Source organism: Euleptes europaea, chromosome 12 (assembly GCF_029931775.1).
Source record: "Euleptes europaea isolate rEulEur1 chromosome 12, rEulEur1.hap1, whole genome shotgun sequence".
NCBI lineage: Eukaryota > Metazoa > Chordata > Lepidosauria > Squamata > Sphaerodactylidae > Euleptes > Euleptes europaea.
Window position 1 is genome coordinate 34,088,191 of NC_079323.1, and position 17,355 is coordinate 34,105,545.

The 17,355-nt window shown below is 44.9% G+C and overlaps 1 protein-coding gene across 1 annotated transcript in view; it reads right to left on the bottom strand.

Annotated features, from left to right (window-relative positions):
• IMPG2 (interphotoreceptor matrix proteoglycan 2) overlaps window positions 1-17,355 on the bottom strand; it is a 78,360-nt gene that overhangs the window by 31,680 nt on the left and 29,325 nt on the right. Inside the window, exons 4-6 of the mRNA XM_056858530.1 lie at window positions 9,080-9,111; window positions 8,957-8,980; window positions 2,698-2,703 (exon numbers count right to left, since the gene is read on the bottom strand). Coding sequence (XP_056714508.1) covers window positions 2,698-2,703; window positions 8,957-8,980; window positions 9,080-9,111 — 62 coding nt within the window. The remainder of the gene's footprint in view (window positions 1-2,697; window positions 2,704-8,956; window positions 8,981-9,079; window positions 9,112-17,355) is intronic.

Here is a 17,355-nt window from a genome sequence, read left to right on the forward strand (position 1 = left end):
TTGCATATTACCTGAACTTCCAATATAGGGACCTTTCTGACATATTGACAAGTATGCACGAATATGTACAATTAAAAAAAAAAACTACTACCAGCCATTCCTAGAAGGTAATACTGTTTTCAGCATTTCCATAACACATCAAAACCAAATTATAGTGCCACACTAAGCAGAATTATGTACATACATAAGTCACAACCAATTTAAGGCAATCCCATTCAGAAGCTTTCAAGGCAAGTGAGAAGCAGAGGTTATTTGCCATTGCCTTCATCTGCAGAACTTGGTCTCCCATCCAAGAACTGACCTTGCTTAGGCTTCTGAAATCTGACGAGATGGGGCTATACCATGCCACCTTCTCTCCCACTAAGCACAATTACACTTTTCTCAATCCATTGGAGTCAATGGGCTTAGACTAGTGTAACTTTGCCACTGTAAGTTTTTTTTTAAGTATGCCTTTAAATTTGCCTGCACAAACCAAAACTACCCTGTAGTGATAATCAACTAGAAATTTACAAGGTGTCCTAAGCACAATTACACCCTTCTAATCCCAGCTCTGTTTAGGATTGCACTGTCAATTGATTAATCTTCAAAAATTAAACTTCAATTTAAATTGACTGAAGCTTGTCGTCATAGTGATTCTTTGTTGGCATAGATATCACTAAACAGTGATTTAATGTTACATGAACAAACTGAGGCTCACATGCAGTTTCTCCACTCATGCCCTGCACTTCCTGGTTGCTGACAAACTACAATTTGCTGTTAGGTCCAAGCCAGAAAATTATGGCTCCCCTCCAAACCAGATGTGCAAAGAATAATGTGTAGTTCCAGTATGCCAGGGACCGGCAAACTATAATTTGCTGGACTGGATGAAACAGCACTCTGTGGTTTTCAGGAAACCCAGAATGTGCAAGATTGTAAAAGGAAGGAAAAAGACAGGGTATACTAGCTGGAGACTCTGCATATTTATGTATGTCTGCAGTGACAAATGGGAACACAGATTTTCTGTTTTGGGGTTGCTTCCTCGGTTTGTAGTGGAAACTTGCATCAGGACTAGACAGGGCCACGGGAGGGAGGCCATAGTAGAAATATCCCTGTTTTGCCCAGCCTGGTATCTGTTTTTAATCATTAATTGCAAGCCACCTTGTTGCAATTGTGAAAGAACGTATCGGAGCATCTGCAGAATGCCTTTTATTCCCCATTTAGTAACCATGGCCAAATCACCATTCTTGCCTCCCACAAATCTGGAAGTAGAGCTAAAAAAGGTGCAATGCTCAGACAGTCTTAAACTAGGGTTGCCAATCTCCAGGTATTAGCTGGAGATCTGCTATTACAATGGATCTCCATGTGATAGAGATCAGTTCACCTGGAGAAAATGGCCACTTTGGCAATTGGGCTCTATGGCACTGAAGTCCCTCCTCTCCCCAAACCCCGCCCTCCTCAGGCTCTACCCCCAAAACCTCCCGCTGGTGGCAAAGAGGGACTTGGCAACCCTATCTTAAACCCTTATGATAGATAAAGAAGTACTTCAGTGCAGAGAGCCAAAGGGCTGGGGAGGTATTATATCAAGGCAGTCTTAAGCCCTTCTCCTCTTACTTCAGAAAAAAATAAGGTCTTTGGGATGATCTAAACGAATGTGATCCAATAATAATCCCTGCTCCAAACACCAAGATTCCAAACCCTTTTGGGCACACTCTCCCCTCTTTTCCAACAGTTTTAAAAGCTACCTGCACAGCCTTATAAGCTCTACATTGTCTCTTGAGAGAAAATATAGATACAGTGACTGAATCCATAAATGATTCGCAGTATGACTATAAGCAAATCACTTTCCTTGGATAGCTGATGATATGGCATATGACAGTTATAGAAGTCATTCTCTGTGACTTAGCTCTACACTCCAATACAAATGCAAACCATTTTTAAGAATTAAAAAAACCACCAGCAAAACATGAAATAAAGTTCCAAAAGAAAGCATACAATATTTTACAGACTGAGTCAGATGTAGCTGATGAGTTCCATAAATGACATAAAAAGGGCCCTCTTCCTGGTGGCCATCCATATCACCTCTGTACCATATCACCTGGTGAATAGGTCCACATGAGTTTAAGTAGTCCTTAAAGCACTCTTGTCTCAAATCATGTAGGCCTCCAAAGATAATAGCCAGCCCTTCAGCTGTGCCTAGAAGTAGGGCTGTTGATTCGGTTCGGCCCGAACTGAAAATCAGCCGAATTTCCCTTGATTCGGTGGTTTTTCGTTCGGGACGAACCGGGGGGGCCGAATTCAGCGAGTTCGGGAGTTCACGAATAAATCCGGCAAATTCGGCCGTCAGTAAGCAGCATAACCTTCAGTAAGCAGCATTCTCCTCCCCCGGCCAATCGGTGGCCAAGCTGGGTCTTCTTCTAGCCAATCAGTCAGGATTGAGTACTGGAGGAATCAGCTGATGTGCGGCCCGGCCGGTGAGAGAGAGAGAGAGGGAAATCTTCCTGTGTGTGTGCGGGGGTGCTTGTGCACATTAGCTCCTTTCCGTGGCTGCAGGGGGCGCATTTTTTGGGGGACAAACCCCAAACTTTCAGGGGATATTCAGACAAGCCTTCTTAAGAGACCACCCAAGTTTTGTAAACATTGGGTCAGGGGGTCCCGAGATATGGGCTCCCCCCTTTTTCTTTCCATGGCTGCAGGGGGCGCATTTTTGGGTGTGCCGACCCCAAACTTTCAGCGGAGCATCAGACAAGGCTTCTTAAGAGACCCCCCAAGTTTTGTAAACATTGGGTCAGGGGGTCCCGAGATATGGGCTCCACCCCTTTTTCCTCTCCCCCCTTTTCCATTTCCGTGGCTGCAGGGGGCGCTTTTTTTGGGGGTGCAGCCCTCAAACTTTTATCATAGCTTCAGACAATCCTTCTTAAGAGACCACCCAAGTTTTGTAAAGATGGGTTCAGTGGGGGCAGAAATATCGGCTCCCCCCTTTTCTCTTTCCGTGGCTGCAGGGGGCGCATTTTTGGGTTTGCCGATCCCAAACTTTCAGCGGAGCTTCAGACAAGGCTTCATAAGAGACCACCCAAGTTTTGTAAACATTGGGTCAGGGGCCCCCGAGATATGGGCTTTCCCCTTTTCCCTATTGGGATGAATGGATCACCCTCGAGAGATGCATACATATGGATCTCATATTGGATACAAATGGAATCATATTGGATTACCCAGCCTCCCAGCTGCTCCTGATGGAACAGAAGACAGCCACAGTAAGACCCCTTTGGGGGCTTTAATCTGTAATTTTTCTTTTCTCTCTCTCTGTGTGTGTGGGGGAAAGCAGAGTCTGTGTGTGTGTGGGGAGGGAGCAGTTTCTGTGGGTGGGGGGGGGGAAGCCAAAGGGGGCTTTTGCCGGTTCTGCCTGGGGTGTGTGTTCCCCCTCCAGTCTCTCTCTCCCTGGTTTGAGGGGGGGGCTTCATTTTTATGTCTTCAGGTTTTCCCTCATTCATGAGATCAGTTAGGTTATTTTGATGCTTGCTCAAAACTGGTTTTCAAATGGTGACTTAAGGAATGCATCTGCCTGGTCCCAAGTCCAATGCAAAAGGAGAAATTCCACCCCCTCCTGCTCATTATGCATAGCTAGCTGCCTCTGTCCCTTTCCATGGTTTGCAAACTCCCAGGTGTCAGGTGTTGCTTTGCACTGTTGCAAAGGTACTTGTGTTGCTTTGCACTGTTGCATTGCGTGCTTGTGTTGCTTTGCAGTTGTATTGTGTTGCTTTGCACTGTTGCATTGCGTGCTTGTGTTGCTTTGCAGTTGTATTGTTTTGCAAAATTCTTCACACCTGCCCCGCCCTTTGCATGTTTGCAAAGGTGTTGCTTTGCAGTTGTATTGCTTTGCAAAGTTCTTAGCACCTGCCCCGCCCTTGCTCTCATCAGTTGTTTGTCAGGGCTGGGAGCTTTGTGCATGGGCGGCAAGCTCTGCCCAGAGATGCACATCAAGGGTGGGGGGACCCCTTTCGGGGCCCATATCTCAGCCCCCCCTGACCCAATCTTTACAAAACTTGGGGGGTCTGGCAAGAAGGGTCCTTTGAAGCTCCTCTGAAAGTTTGGGACCTCTACCCCCAAAAATGCCCCCCCAGAGCCGCGGAAAGGCGCGGTTGTGTTTTTAATGGCTTTATTCGGCCGAATTTTTTTCCCGAACTTTGAATTCCCGCCGAATTGCACGGACCCGAAGCGGGGGAGTTCGGACTTCGGCATATCCCGAATCTAAACGGGCCGAATTCAGCCGAATCCGAACTATACCGAATTTTTTTTAATTCAACAGCCCTACCTAGAAGCAAACAGATAGCCAGTGTAGCTCTTTAAAAGCTGGCAATTAATAATGTGTGCCAGTCAACAATGTGGCCGTAGCATTTTACACCAATATAACCTTTTGAACAGTGTTAAATGTCAGTCTCATGAAGAGCACATGCCAATAGCCCAATCTGGATATGATCAGATCACAGATACCTGTGGCCAGATTATGATTGCCAAGGAACAACTGCTGCTGGCACACCAGATACAGTTGGGCAAAGACACTATTTGGCACAGAGGAGAACTGAGCCGCCATCTATAAGCATTAGGGTTGCCAACCTCCAGGTACTAGCTGCTATTACAACTGATCTCCAGCTGATAGAGATCAGTTCACCTGGAGAAAATGGCTGCTTTGACAATTGGACTCTATGACATTGAAGTCCCTCCATCACAACTACTAGAGTGCAGTGCAGCTGATACTCATCTCAGACTACGGGACCATTCTCAATAGTATTGAAAGCCACTGAGAGGTTAAGGAGTGTTGAATTCTCCCAGTCTCAATCCTGGTAAAGACTATCCATCAGGCAGTTTCAAGTTCTAGAATCAGAACTGGAACTGGATTGAAATGGATCAGGATAATGAGTCTTATCCAAGAAAGTCAGAAGGTATACAGCTACTACATACTCACACACCTTCCCCCCAAAACAAGATGTTTACCACCAACCAATTGTTATTCCAGTTATTTGAGTCTATAGAGAACTGCTTCAGGAGGGGTTTCACAATTGTCTCCTTTCAAACAGTGGGGGCTGACTTCTCCTGTCAATGATTTACTACTCTCTGGACCCAGCCTTAAAATCCCCTTTTACTAGATGTCATGATGGACAAGCCATGAACTTTGATAGGGTACGGCATGGTGCTTCAAGATGCTTCATAGCGGCTTCATGCAGCTTTTTCAAATCCTCAGGCCAAGAATAGCTGAAACTCATCCAAACAATAGCACGATGTGCTATGTTAACATTCTGATGCTGTCCTGCCAAAATTGTGGTGTCTAAATCCTGGTGGATGTAAGCAATTTTATCAGTAAAATGTGTATTGAACAAGTCACAGCTGGCCTTTGATTGTTCTGAAAGCAGGCTTTTGAATTGTGCCCATAGAATAATATCCATAGAATAATAACCATAGAAGAACCAGTGCAGATGCCAGAATACTGTACTCTCTATAATCCACCCCAGCTAATGGATGGGATGCAGCATTTTAGACCAGCAGAAGCTTCTGGATAGTTATTATGGGCAGCCCAATGCAAAGCCTGTCCACCTTAAGAAAAAGGATGGATCAAACTCTGATCAAACTCTGATCATGGATAAAGCTCTGATAAAAAGCAGGCCATGACCAGTATCTCACCACCGTTAGGCACGCCTAGTCCCAAGGAATGAGAAAAGCGGAATGTAAAGCCATAGGTGTCACAACTTTGCTTTCTCCCTAATGTGCCTTGGAAAACCCCAAGTTTGGTACCTGAGGCTAGGAAAGCTAAATGAATGGTTGCGCTGTTATTTAGCATTTTGTCTGGCCCAAGGAAGATGTGTGTGTGGGGGGGAGGAACCCAACTGTTTGTGAAGGGAAGTAAAACAAGCCAAAAGTACATCAGTGTGACCAGACTAGCTTTATTTTGGGCTTTTCTCCAGGCTCTTGGAAAAACAAAAGGAACAAAGCCAAACAGAAACCTGTACTGTTCATGAACAGGCTCTTACTTCTTGTTCTTCTAGGTTTTGAGAAAAAGGGGAACGTGTATTCCTCGAGATGTTTCTTCCATTGCTACTAAAGCATTATTTAGATTGTGGGGGGCTAGAGTTTAATTCGGCATACCTAAACCCCATTAAATTAGAGGGTTTAGGTCACCTAACTCTGCACAGAATTGTACTTCTATTAATTTCTGTAAAGCCCTGTGCTGACATTATATGCAAGTACACCAAGTGCATGTGGAAAAAAGCAAGTTCATACATGCACACCGTATTCAGCACAATTTCTGAACAGAATTTATGTACACACAAACTATATTGCATATAGACCCTGGAGACATGATCAAATGTTTGCATAACCCTTTGTATGTGTGGGGGCCCTGTTCAGAAGTGAAGCAGAATGAAAGGCTAATGGGGATAGGGTTGCCAACCTCCAGGTGGCACCTGGAGATGTCCCACTATTATGGCTGATTCCCAGACAACCAAGATAAGTTACCCTGGAGAAATGGCTGCTTTGAAGGGTGGACTGTATGGCAGTATACCCTGCTGAGGTCCCTCACTTCCCTAAACCCCACCCTCTACAGGTATTTCCCAACCCAGAGCTGGCAACCCTAAGTGGGGGCAATCCTACTTCAACACATGAATCCTCAGAGTACCCACATAAAATCCCTTCCCAGGTCTGATGCACTGCCTAAGTGCCCTACTTGAAGAGCTGATCACAAACTAACAACAAACATGATCTATATTGTCACAGAGGAAGGATTCTGTATAGTGTCAAGTGTAGATAGAAGAAGGCATTTTAAGTACTTTCACCAAGGGTATCATTTGGGTAGGGCAGAGAAAGATAGCCCTCTCTCCTTCCATATATTTCAAATCATGTAATCTTACACTTATGCCCATGGTTATTGTGAGATACAGATGGGGCCTGTAAGTACTTGCAAAGGGGCATCTCATTTCCCCCTCCCCTACCATTTCCTCTTTCCCCTTCCTGAAAGCCCCCATAGCCTCTCCCCTTTTCCTGCTTTCTTTTCTCCTTCCCACCCACCACCCAACCTAGCTTTATCTGCCTTCAATTTTCCTTCCTTCCCTCACCTGACAGCCATGAAAACTCTGGCCCAGTTGTGCAACGCTGGTGGCTACGGCCAGGCTTAGTTGCGCTATGGAATATTGACCAGGACTTGGGGGTAGGGTTGTCATATGCCCACTGGCACTCCAGTGTCTGATGGGAGAAATTGTACTAGGAAGAGGAGGAGGAGGTGATGGTGGTTCTGGTGTGTAACAAAATTCTGACTTTGTTCCAAAATACTTTGTCATTAACATTACAATCCTGTGTGGACTTACACATAGAGAAATTCCTCCTGAAATCAGTGTGCTTACTTATGCGTAGAAATGCTTAGGCTCACATGGCTTGAGAACACCTCTACTTTTATTTGGTTTCTCTGTAGCCAATAAAAGATTGGCCAAGCAGGCTTCACAGACACACATTTAAGTTAAACCCATGTTTTATCTGTGGAATGATTTTTCATTACCCTTCTAAGTGGGGCAAGTTGCAGTAGTAGGGTTGCCAGGTCCCTCTTCGCAACCGGCAGGAGGTTTTTGGGGAGGGGCATGAGGAGGGTGGGGTTTGGGAAGGGAAGGGACCAATGCCATAGAGTGCAATTGCCAAAGCGGCCATTTTCTCCAGGTGAACTGATCTCTATCGGCTGGAGATCAGTTGTAATAGCAGGAAGAGGAAGATGTCTAAAGTAAATCCGATGCCCATAACATTTTGCTTCACAAGCCATTTGTTTAGTATTGTATGGGAACAAGTGTGTAGGAAGGGTGTATTGAATGGACATCCCCCACCATCTGAAAGTAGAAAATTTGTAAAGAGTAGAAGGGTCAACATATTCTAGCCAAACAAGGAAAATAATCTGTACTTTTATTTAACAAAGGTGTTTTCATTTTATTTCCTGCCTTTGTCATAAACTCAGTAGCTTTATTATTTTTAGGCTACTGTGTAGTTACATCATCTCTTTACAGGAACACTTCTCTTTGTTTTTAGAGTCTTTTATGCCACTGTGTACCCAACTCTACAGGCATTACCTATCCAATGCAGAGGCCAACTGCAGGCCATGGGGCTGTTCTCCTTATATATAGAGAATTCCTTTAAGTGACTTGATGGACTTGCCCTGCCAAGCCCAATCAGATTTTTTAACTTTCCCCCTCTTTGAATAACATACGGTACCTTCCATGCCATATCACAAACTTCTTTGGAAACCCTTCTGTTTTAAAATTCATTTAGCACATCGCAAGGGAGGCTGCAGGCCAAGAAACACACATCTAAGCCTTCTTGAAAAGACAAATCTCGGTGCCTGTGATAGCAAGCCTAAAGGGGTTCTTAATCCTATCTTCTAAAACAGAATCAATGCTTTAAAAATCTTTCACAGGTATAATGTTACTAAGCTGCAAACCAAAGTCTGTACAATCAAGAATTTTCCCTTACTGTATATATCCCTCAACAAGTGGTTTTCCCCCTTCCTCCCCCCCAAACATTTCCAACCGGTGGCATCAGGTTCAAAAAGGAAACAATATATTGAGCATACATGCAAAAGTTGTGCAGGTCCATGAGTAGGGTTGCCAACCTCTGGGTGGTGGCTGGAGATCTCCTGCTATTACAACTCCAGCAGATAGAGATCAGTTCCCCTGGAGAAAATGGCTACTTTGGCAATTGGACTCTATGGCACTGAAGTCACTCCCTTCTCCAAACCCCGCCCTTTTCAGGCTCCGCCCTCAAAACCTCCAGGTATTTTCCAGCCTGGAGCTGGCAACCCTGTCCATCAGTCTGCTTGGAGATCTGCTGTCTGCTTAAACCTCTAATGCCTTTTTTTAATGCTTAGGAAACAGAGTCTTAACATTCTGGTATTAAACTGAGCATCTGTCACAGCTGGAAAGGGAAGGAGCTGTGTAGCTTTAAAATGGTGACTTACCCGCAGGTCCAGTCAGTGCAGGAACTGAAAAAAATCAGAATAGAAGAAAAATTTATACACTATTGAAACAGCTTTATACTTTTTACAAGGTGTTATAAAATAGAGGGCAATGTAGATACTTACCCACCCATTACTTCTTTAGCATAGGACAGTTTCTAGAAAATAGAAAACCAGATTCCAGGTAAGGACCAGCATTTTGCACATTCAGAAATTATATTTTTGCATTTTTATAAGACCATCCCCTATTATTTGGTAGTGCCCTAAAAGGCCTGGGTACTGTGAAGGTGGCAGTGATGCACAGGTCCAGGAAAAAAACAAAGAGTCCTGGGGGAGACCTGGAGGATTGGCACTTTTTAGAGTTGAGCTAAATGGACTAGGGATGCCAGCCTTCAGGTGGGACCTGGGGATCCTCCAGAATTACAGCTCATCTCCAGACTACAGAGATCAGTTCCCCTTAGAGAAAATGGATGCTTCAGACAGTGGGCTCTATGGCCTTGTACCCCACTGAGGACCTTGTCCTCCCCAGGTTCCATTCCCAAATCTCCACGAGTTTCCCAACCTGGATCTGGCAACTCTGCAATCATGAAAGCAAGCAGAAATAGCAAAAATCAGAGCTATAATGGCAGTAGGCGCCTGCAACACATAAAGAGGGGAATCAGCAGGTGTAAAGAATTGTTGGAAGGGAAATGCAGCAATATGTGTTAAAGGTTGTCCGCTGCACAAGCACCGGGTCATTACTGACCCATGGGGGGAGGTCACATCACGAAATTTACTAGGCAGACTATATTTATGGAGTGGTTTGCCATTGCCGTCACCAGTCATCTACACTTTACCCACAGCAAGTTGAGGACTCATTTTACCGACCTCGGAAGGATGGAAGGCTGAGTCAACCTTGAGCCGGCTACCTGAAATCGACTTCTGTCAGGAACAAGCTCAGATCGTGAGCAGCGCTTTTGACTGCAGTACTGCAGCTTATCACTCTGTGTCACAGGGCTCATCAGGAACCAACAGTCACACTTAAATGTCATGACTGCACTTTTTAAAATGTCAGCCAGCATGATCATGCACAAGAAGCCTTAAGGTAGTAGTCATAAGAGTAACGCCTTCTAACATTTAGATCATGATAAACTCGAGGGCACAAGATTAAGTCAACAAAGAGTAGGGAAATTTAAAATGCATTTTTCCCTGCAAAGAGTGTGTGCTTCATTCCAGTGCTTAGAAAGCACAGTCTCCCTGTAACTGAAAAGATGCCCAGATCCCACATAACTACTAAGTAACAGTCTCAGAATTACTGCATTAAAATATCTAGAAAGAATGTGGATGGGGAAACAGTCAGGAAAAGAGCTATCCACAGTTAGTTTACTGTTTACTCCTACAGTTCTCTGGTATCCAGACACCACTATAGGCACCAAAACAGGGCGGCAAAGTGACATATGGGAAAGGACACCACAGGTTTCATGGAGGACAGTGCCGAAACAATGACAGGAGTGTGACAATATACTCTAGCTGTACCATTTTAATACACTGCTAATAAGAAAATGAATGGTTAAAATCAGAGATGTTGCTGAAAATACGGGACTCTGAGATGTGCATCTCTGACACGAAACCATTTCTTTTTCCTACACATGAGAGTGGAGTATTATAACATCAAAGCATCAGTAGTTCATACAAAACCAGTGTTTTACAACAGTATACAGGTTGAATATCCCTTATCCGGACTGCTTGGGACCAGAAGTGGTCCGTATTTCAGATCTTTCCATTTACTGGAATATTTTGGAATTTTTACATATACATTACGAGATATCTTGGGATGGGACCCAAATTCATCTATGTTTTATATGCACTTTATACGCATAGCCTGAATGTAATTTTAAACAGTTTTTTAAAAATAATTTTGTGTACAATGAACCATCAGAAATCAAAGGTGTAATTGTCTCACCAGAATACCTATATCAGCTGTTAAGCAAGAGCAACAACAAACTAACAAAGGCAAGCTTTCAGTATCCACGTATGATGCAACGTATACTGTATTTTATTTTATTTTTTTAGGTGAGAGGAAACATTGAAAGCAAGCAGCATGGATCTGCCTGCATGCCGTCTCAAAGGGTCCGGTTTCCGGATCAGTCTCGATATGGGATGTCTGGATAAAGGATAATCTACCTGTATTACCGTAAGCATCCACTTTGCTGCTTTCCAGTCACCATTTCTCAGAAAGGAATATACCAAACATGAACAGCAAATAGGCTCTTTTCCAGACTGGCATCTCTCTCTAAATTACTTAGGCAGCTGACCTGGTCAAGACCTGCAGGCTTAAAATAACACTTACTAGAAGTGTTTGGGTTTGACAGCAAATGTAACCATGCTGTCACCCTGGATATTGTCAGATTAGGTAGTGACTCCTGGCATCTGGATTTAGGACTCCAAGCAGGTGGTTTTCACAGAATGTACTGATGCAGTCTACCTAGAGTCAGAAACACCGATACCCTCCCTCCACAGATTGGCTTCATGAATAATTAGCAAAAATTGATATAATAAATTAAGCTTCAAGAATAAGATAGGCATATCTGTTACCTGCCTTCCAGTTTTGTTTTGTTTTTGTGCGAGTAGAGCAGTTATCATAGAAACTGTTTGTTGGATCCTTTGATCTGTCAGCAGAAAGCACTGACACAAAATGGTAAAATGTTTCCTGGGGTTGCAGAACCCACATGGAACCTATGGGGAGGGGGCGGTACAAGGAAAGAAATCTGTGATCCTTGCACTGACACTAGATCTAACCCACTGGATACTTGAACTGAAGGCAGTGAATGTGTTTTCTATATTTATCTCCCCTTTTGGAAAACAGTGAATTCCTTAAGCCAATCAAGCCTATTTTGAGTGAATCAAGCCTATTTTGAGTGAATCAAGCCTATTTTAAACTAATCAATAGAATTGTGTCTAGAGTGGGCTTCAGAGTTTCATTCAGTATTACCCCAAACAAATAGAAAATGCTGAAGCGGTGCGTTTATTTATTGTGTTTATTTTATTTTTAGACTTTCTCCCTGCAGGAGCCAGGCTCAGGGCAGCTAACATCAGATAAAACACTATAAAAGTGTGTCCTGCAGGGCCCTGGTCTCATTAAAGTTCCACCAGGCCGGGGCCGACAAAGCCCTGGCCCTGTTTGAAGACAGCTGGACACTCTTTGGGCCGGGGACCACCTCTGAACATCTCTTGCCTTGGAAACCCTATGGGGTTGCCATAAGTCAGCTGTGAACACACACAAACATTCTTAAAAAGCACCCTGATGGAACAAGGCCTGCTTCCTGCTCCCCCTTTCTTTGCTATGCTTTTGATAAACTACATATTACTAATGTTATATTAGTATAAGTAAATGGATTGCTGGGTCTGTTCTCTTATCTCCCATGCTTTAAGAGGGCACTCCATCTGTTGCATTTTTTGCTTGCAAATTTCCTCCATTTAACATTTGTTTGGTACGTTGGTTTTTTTTTGCGTGGGGGGTGTAACTATAATTAGTCTTGCAGACTCAAGGATCCATTGATTTATTGTTATTTCCCGTTTTTTTGGCCGGGTTTCCTCTCTTTCCCCACTTTTTTTTTCATTAAGCAGGCTCCCCAAGACTCTTCGAACATCCTGCCTAGCATTCTTAATCATAACCAGCAGCCATGTGGCTTATGGAGATTTTTCTCTCCCTTCTTGGGAAGAGGTGTTAATCCTTCGCCTCCTGACATCACTGTCCCAGGCAAAATCCAACCCTTAGGCTTGGCTCCTGGCCCATCTCAGCAGGAAAAGGCCAATTATCACTGCCAAGGACTCCCCAATTCCTGACAAAAAGTGGACAGTTTGCCAAATTCTATAAAGCTCCAAGTCAAGGGGCCCAAGTGTGCATTTTGCTGGATTTGTTCAGCACCAGTAGCTTGTCCAGTCCACTTCACTTGTTTTGGCTCAATCAAATGCCACTGCTTTGACTTTTTTCCTTATACATATATTCTTTGAAATGCATCACAACAGCTGCAGTTAGGGTTTCCAGGTCCCTCTTCGGCACCAGCGGGAGGTTTTGGGGACAGAGCCTGAAAAGGGTGGGGTTTGGGGAGGGGAGGGTCTTCAATACCATAGAGTTCAACTGCCAAAGCGACCATTTTCTCCAGGTGAATTTATCTATCAGCTGGAGATCAGTTGTAACAGCAAGAGATCTCCAGCCACTACCTGGAGGTTTGGTCATCAAAATGAAGACTAGTGCTCTGACAATAAAGTATTGCAAAAAGACCAGCACTTATGACCTTGACAAGAAAAATACTTCTGTTACACAGTTCCACTGAAGGTAATACAAATTACAACAAAGTAGCAACCAAAGCAGTCGAACATATTGTAGGGTATATAAGGTATAGGGTTTTGGCCTAACTGGTTGTTTGCACACCACCCAGGCGTGACGTGGAACACCGCGTCACCCAGGCCTTGAGGGGACAGTCTGGGGCCGGCTGGCACACCACCGCCCATAAAGGCTGCCTTTGTTCTTAGGTTAGCAACTGCTCCTTGCAGAAACCTATATTGCAACAATATACCTTAGCAATGTACAAGCTGTTCTAGTCACTGAATCTAGCTGCTTTCTGCCTTGCTCAGCTTGGCTGCTGATTACAATTGCTATAAAATAAACTCAGCTCTCTGCAAGGGAGTTCTGTTTTACACTGACACTGAAGCCTCGCCTCAATCCTTCCCAATTCCCACATCTGGTGCCGCCGACGTGATTCGACGTGATTCACCGGACCCCACCCGCTTACCACGACTGGAAAAGGTTTATGTGCGCACTCGGCTCATCGGCCCCCTCGGCTTTTTAGCCCCCCTCAGCTCGGCTCTTCGGCCCCCTCAGCTACAGCTCCCTTTGGTAAGTATGGGTGAAACATTGTCTACGGAACAGGTAAAGCATGCTGAAGAACTTCATCAGTTGGTTAGGCAGTGTGGCAAAGATTCAGTGTCAATGGCAGATCTCAAGGATCTCCTACGGGAGATTGATTGTCAGTGTCCCTGGTATCCCCAGGAAGGCACTTTCAATCCAGGAGACTGGGAACTAATAGGAAGGGACTTGAAGGGTGAGCCTCGTGCACCAGTGCAAATTATTCTTGCCTGGCAAAAGGTTGATAGAGCTGTCTGCGCTGGGACGCCAGTGGCCAACATGCTCTTGCAACCTGCTATGGAGGTGCTACCGCCCCCCTATCTGGTTCTCCTCCCTGCAGCCTCGTCTTTAACTCCCATACCTTCTTCACCCATCCCTCCTTCTCCTGCTTGTCCACCGCCTCGATCAAAAGTGGCGCTGGCAGTCCAGGCAGCCCATTGCAATGGGGACCTGGATCTTTCCGAAGAGTGGGAGGGGGAGCCGCCTGCATTTTTTCCATTGACGCGTGAGCAAGATGTTCAGGGGGTTGTCACGCTGCAATGGGCTCCTTTGCCTTATTCACTTCTTCGGGAGTTGAATAAAGCAATAAAGGAGAACGGCCTTCAGTCAACCTGCTTTCAAGGTATGATTGAGGGGCTTTGTACTGGTTATGGTATGTTGCCTAGAGGTTGGAAAGATTTGATGCGACTGATTCTTAGTCAGAAGACTCAATATGTGGTCTGGTATCGTGCTGCAGCCCAGCTCAGTGTCACTGCTGATATCACTGCTGATCAGGCTTATCGGTCAGAGCAGTGTTGTGGTCCAGGATAATTTACCTATTGTCTTGCAGTGTTGGAGCGCTCTTCCTTTAAGATTAAAGGAGGGTGCTTCCTGTGCGCACCTTGTCCCACCCCCGCACTGGGAGGGGGACAAGGGGAAGTTTGTCTTTTGATTCCTTACAGATTACCTTGGTCCTGGAAACATCTGACTTCAGAAACCAATTCGTGAGTATGAGGTTCAAGGTAAAAAGTTAAAAAATCTCCTTGATAACTAGTGCTGATGTTTCTGTAACCACCTTTCATGATTGGGATCCTCCTGGCCTCTAGAACGTTCATCTGCTGTCTGGGGGGTGGGGGGTTCCACTGCATTAGATGGGGGTATGTAACTCCAATTGTCGTCCCACTTAAAGTCAACCTTTGGGGACGAGACCTTTTGTCTCAATTGGGGGCTACTTTAGTCACTAATGACTAAGCCTCGCGCCCTTGCTTTGTCATGGCTTTCCACAGACTATGTGTGGATTGACCAATGGCCGCTGCCTGGTGAAAAATTGAAAGCTTTGCAACGCCTAAAAGTCCCCTTGTGTGTGTAAAATCCGCTTCTTTAATGTGTGTATGAATGTGAGAGTGTGTACAAAAGAAAAAGAATAAATTAATGCTTCGTATAGTGACAGAAGCCTCCTTAGTATGGAGGCCTGGTTTTTTTCTTTTCTTTTAGCCCTGAAATTGAAAATGTGTAGCTTTTAGTCTGCTTTGCAATTACAAGAAGGGCGTAGCTATGTGGTGTATTGTGCTCTCATAAAAAATAAGATTGTGTGTGTGTGTTTTGACTGGTACTTTTAGGGTGCTTGTTTGTGAGGAAGCCGGCCGGTTCCTCTCAAACACAATGTGGGGAGCAGGCTCTCCCCCCACCCTGCAGGTTTTGATTTCCAACTGCAAATGTATGCCCTCTCACCATGTCTGAGAAAGGCAAGTGCGCCATACCTTTGGCATCCCATATAATTCCACGGGTCAAGCCATCGTAGAACAAGCTAATGGCACTCTCAAGCGGATGCTTGAAAAAGTAAAAAACAAGGGGGAGTTGGCCTCTCCCTCCTGGACAAAGAGAGCCTTTTAGCTCAGGCTCTCTTTACGCTCAACCATCTTAACCTTCTTTCTTTTAATTCAAAATTTCTTACTAGGACTCAGCGGCTTTCCAGGCCGGCAAGCTGCTGCAACAGCCCCTAAAATCATACAGACTCGGTTCTTGAAAATCTGATTCCTGTTTGGGAGTCCATGAGATCTGAACACACCCAGCCAATCAGCTTCTGCTGCAAACATACCAATCCAGTTTTCCCTGAATTTGATCCTAGGAATTTGATCCTACATGTGCATGTCCAATCAGCTTCACCTTTCAAAAAGAAATACTGTAGTTTGGATACATCCTTCCATGATCCAGGAACTTCTTGCAGTTATACAGTGAGGGGAAAAAGTATTTGATCCCCTGCTAAATTTGCCTGTTTGCCCTCTGACGAAGAAATGACCAGTCCATAATTTTAATGGTAGATTTATTGTAGCTGTGAGAGACAGAATAACAACAGGGAAAACCCCAGAAACCCAGAAGACAAAAGTCAGAGATTGATGTGCATTATAATGAGTTAAATAAGTATTTGATCCCCTATCAACCAGCCAGATTAGGGTTAGGGTTAGGGTTCTGCTGTCGACAGAAGCAATCAATCCATCAGATTCCAAACTTGCCACCATGACCAAGACCAAAGAGCTGTCCAAGGATGACAGGGACAAGATTGTAGACCTGCACAAGGCTGGACTGGGCTACAAGACTATTGCCAAGCAGCTTGGTGAGAAGGTGACAACCCTAACCCTAACTGTCAACCTCCCTCGGTCTGGGGCTCCATGCAAGATCTCATCTTGTGGAGTTGCAATGATCATGAGAACGGTGATGAAGCATCCCAGAACTACACGGGGGGAACTTGTCAATGATCTCAGGGCAGTTGGGATCATAGTCACCATGAAAACAGTTGGTAACACACTACGCCGTGAAGGACTGAGATCTTGCAGAGCCCGCAAGGTCCCCTTGCTCAAGACAGCACATGTACAGGCCCGCCTGCAGTTTGCCAATGCACATCTGAATGACCCAGAGGAGAACTGGGTGAAAATGTTGTGGTCAGATGAGACCAAAATCGAGCTCTTTGGCATCAACTCAACTCGCCGTGTTTGGAGGAGGAAGAATGCTGCCTACGACCCCAAGAACACCATCCCCACCGTCAAACATGGAGGGGGACATATTATGCTTTGGGGGTGTTTTTCTGCTAAGGGGACAGGACACCTTCATGGCATCGAAGGACGATGGACGGGACCATGTATCATCAAATCTTGGGTGAGCACCTCCTTCTCTCAGCCAGGGCATTGAAAATGGGTCGAGGATGGGTATTCCAGCATGACAATGACCCAAAACACATGGCCAAGGCAACAAAGGAGTGGCTCAAGAAGAAGCACATTAAGGTCCTGGAGTGGCCTAGCCAGTCTCCAGACCTTAATCCCATTGAAAATCTGTGGAGGGAGCTGAAGGTTCGAGTAGCTACACATCAGCCTCGAAATCTTACTGACTTGGAGAGGATCTGCAAAGAGGAGTGGGACAAAATACCTCCTGAGATGTGTGCAAACCTGGTGGCCACCTACAAGAAACGTCTGACCTCTGTAATTGCCAACAAGGGTTTTGCCACCAAGTACTAAGCCATCTTTTGCAAAGGGATCAAATA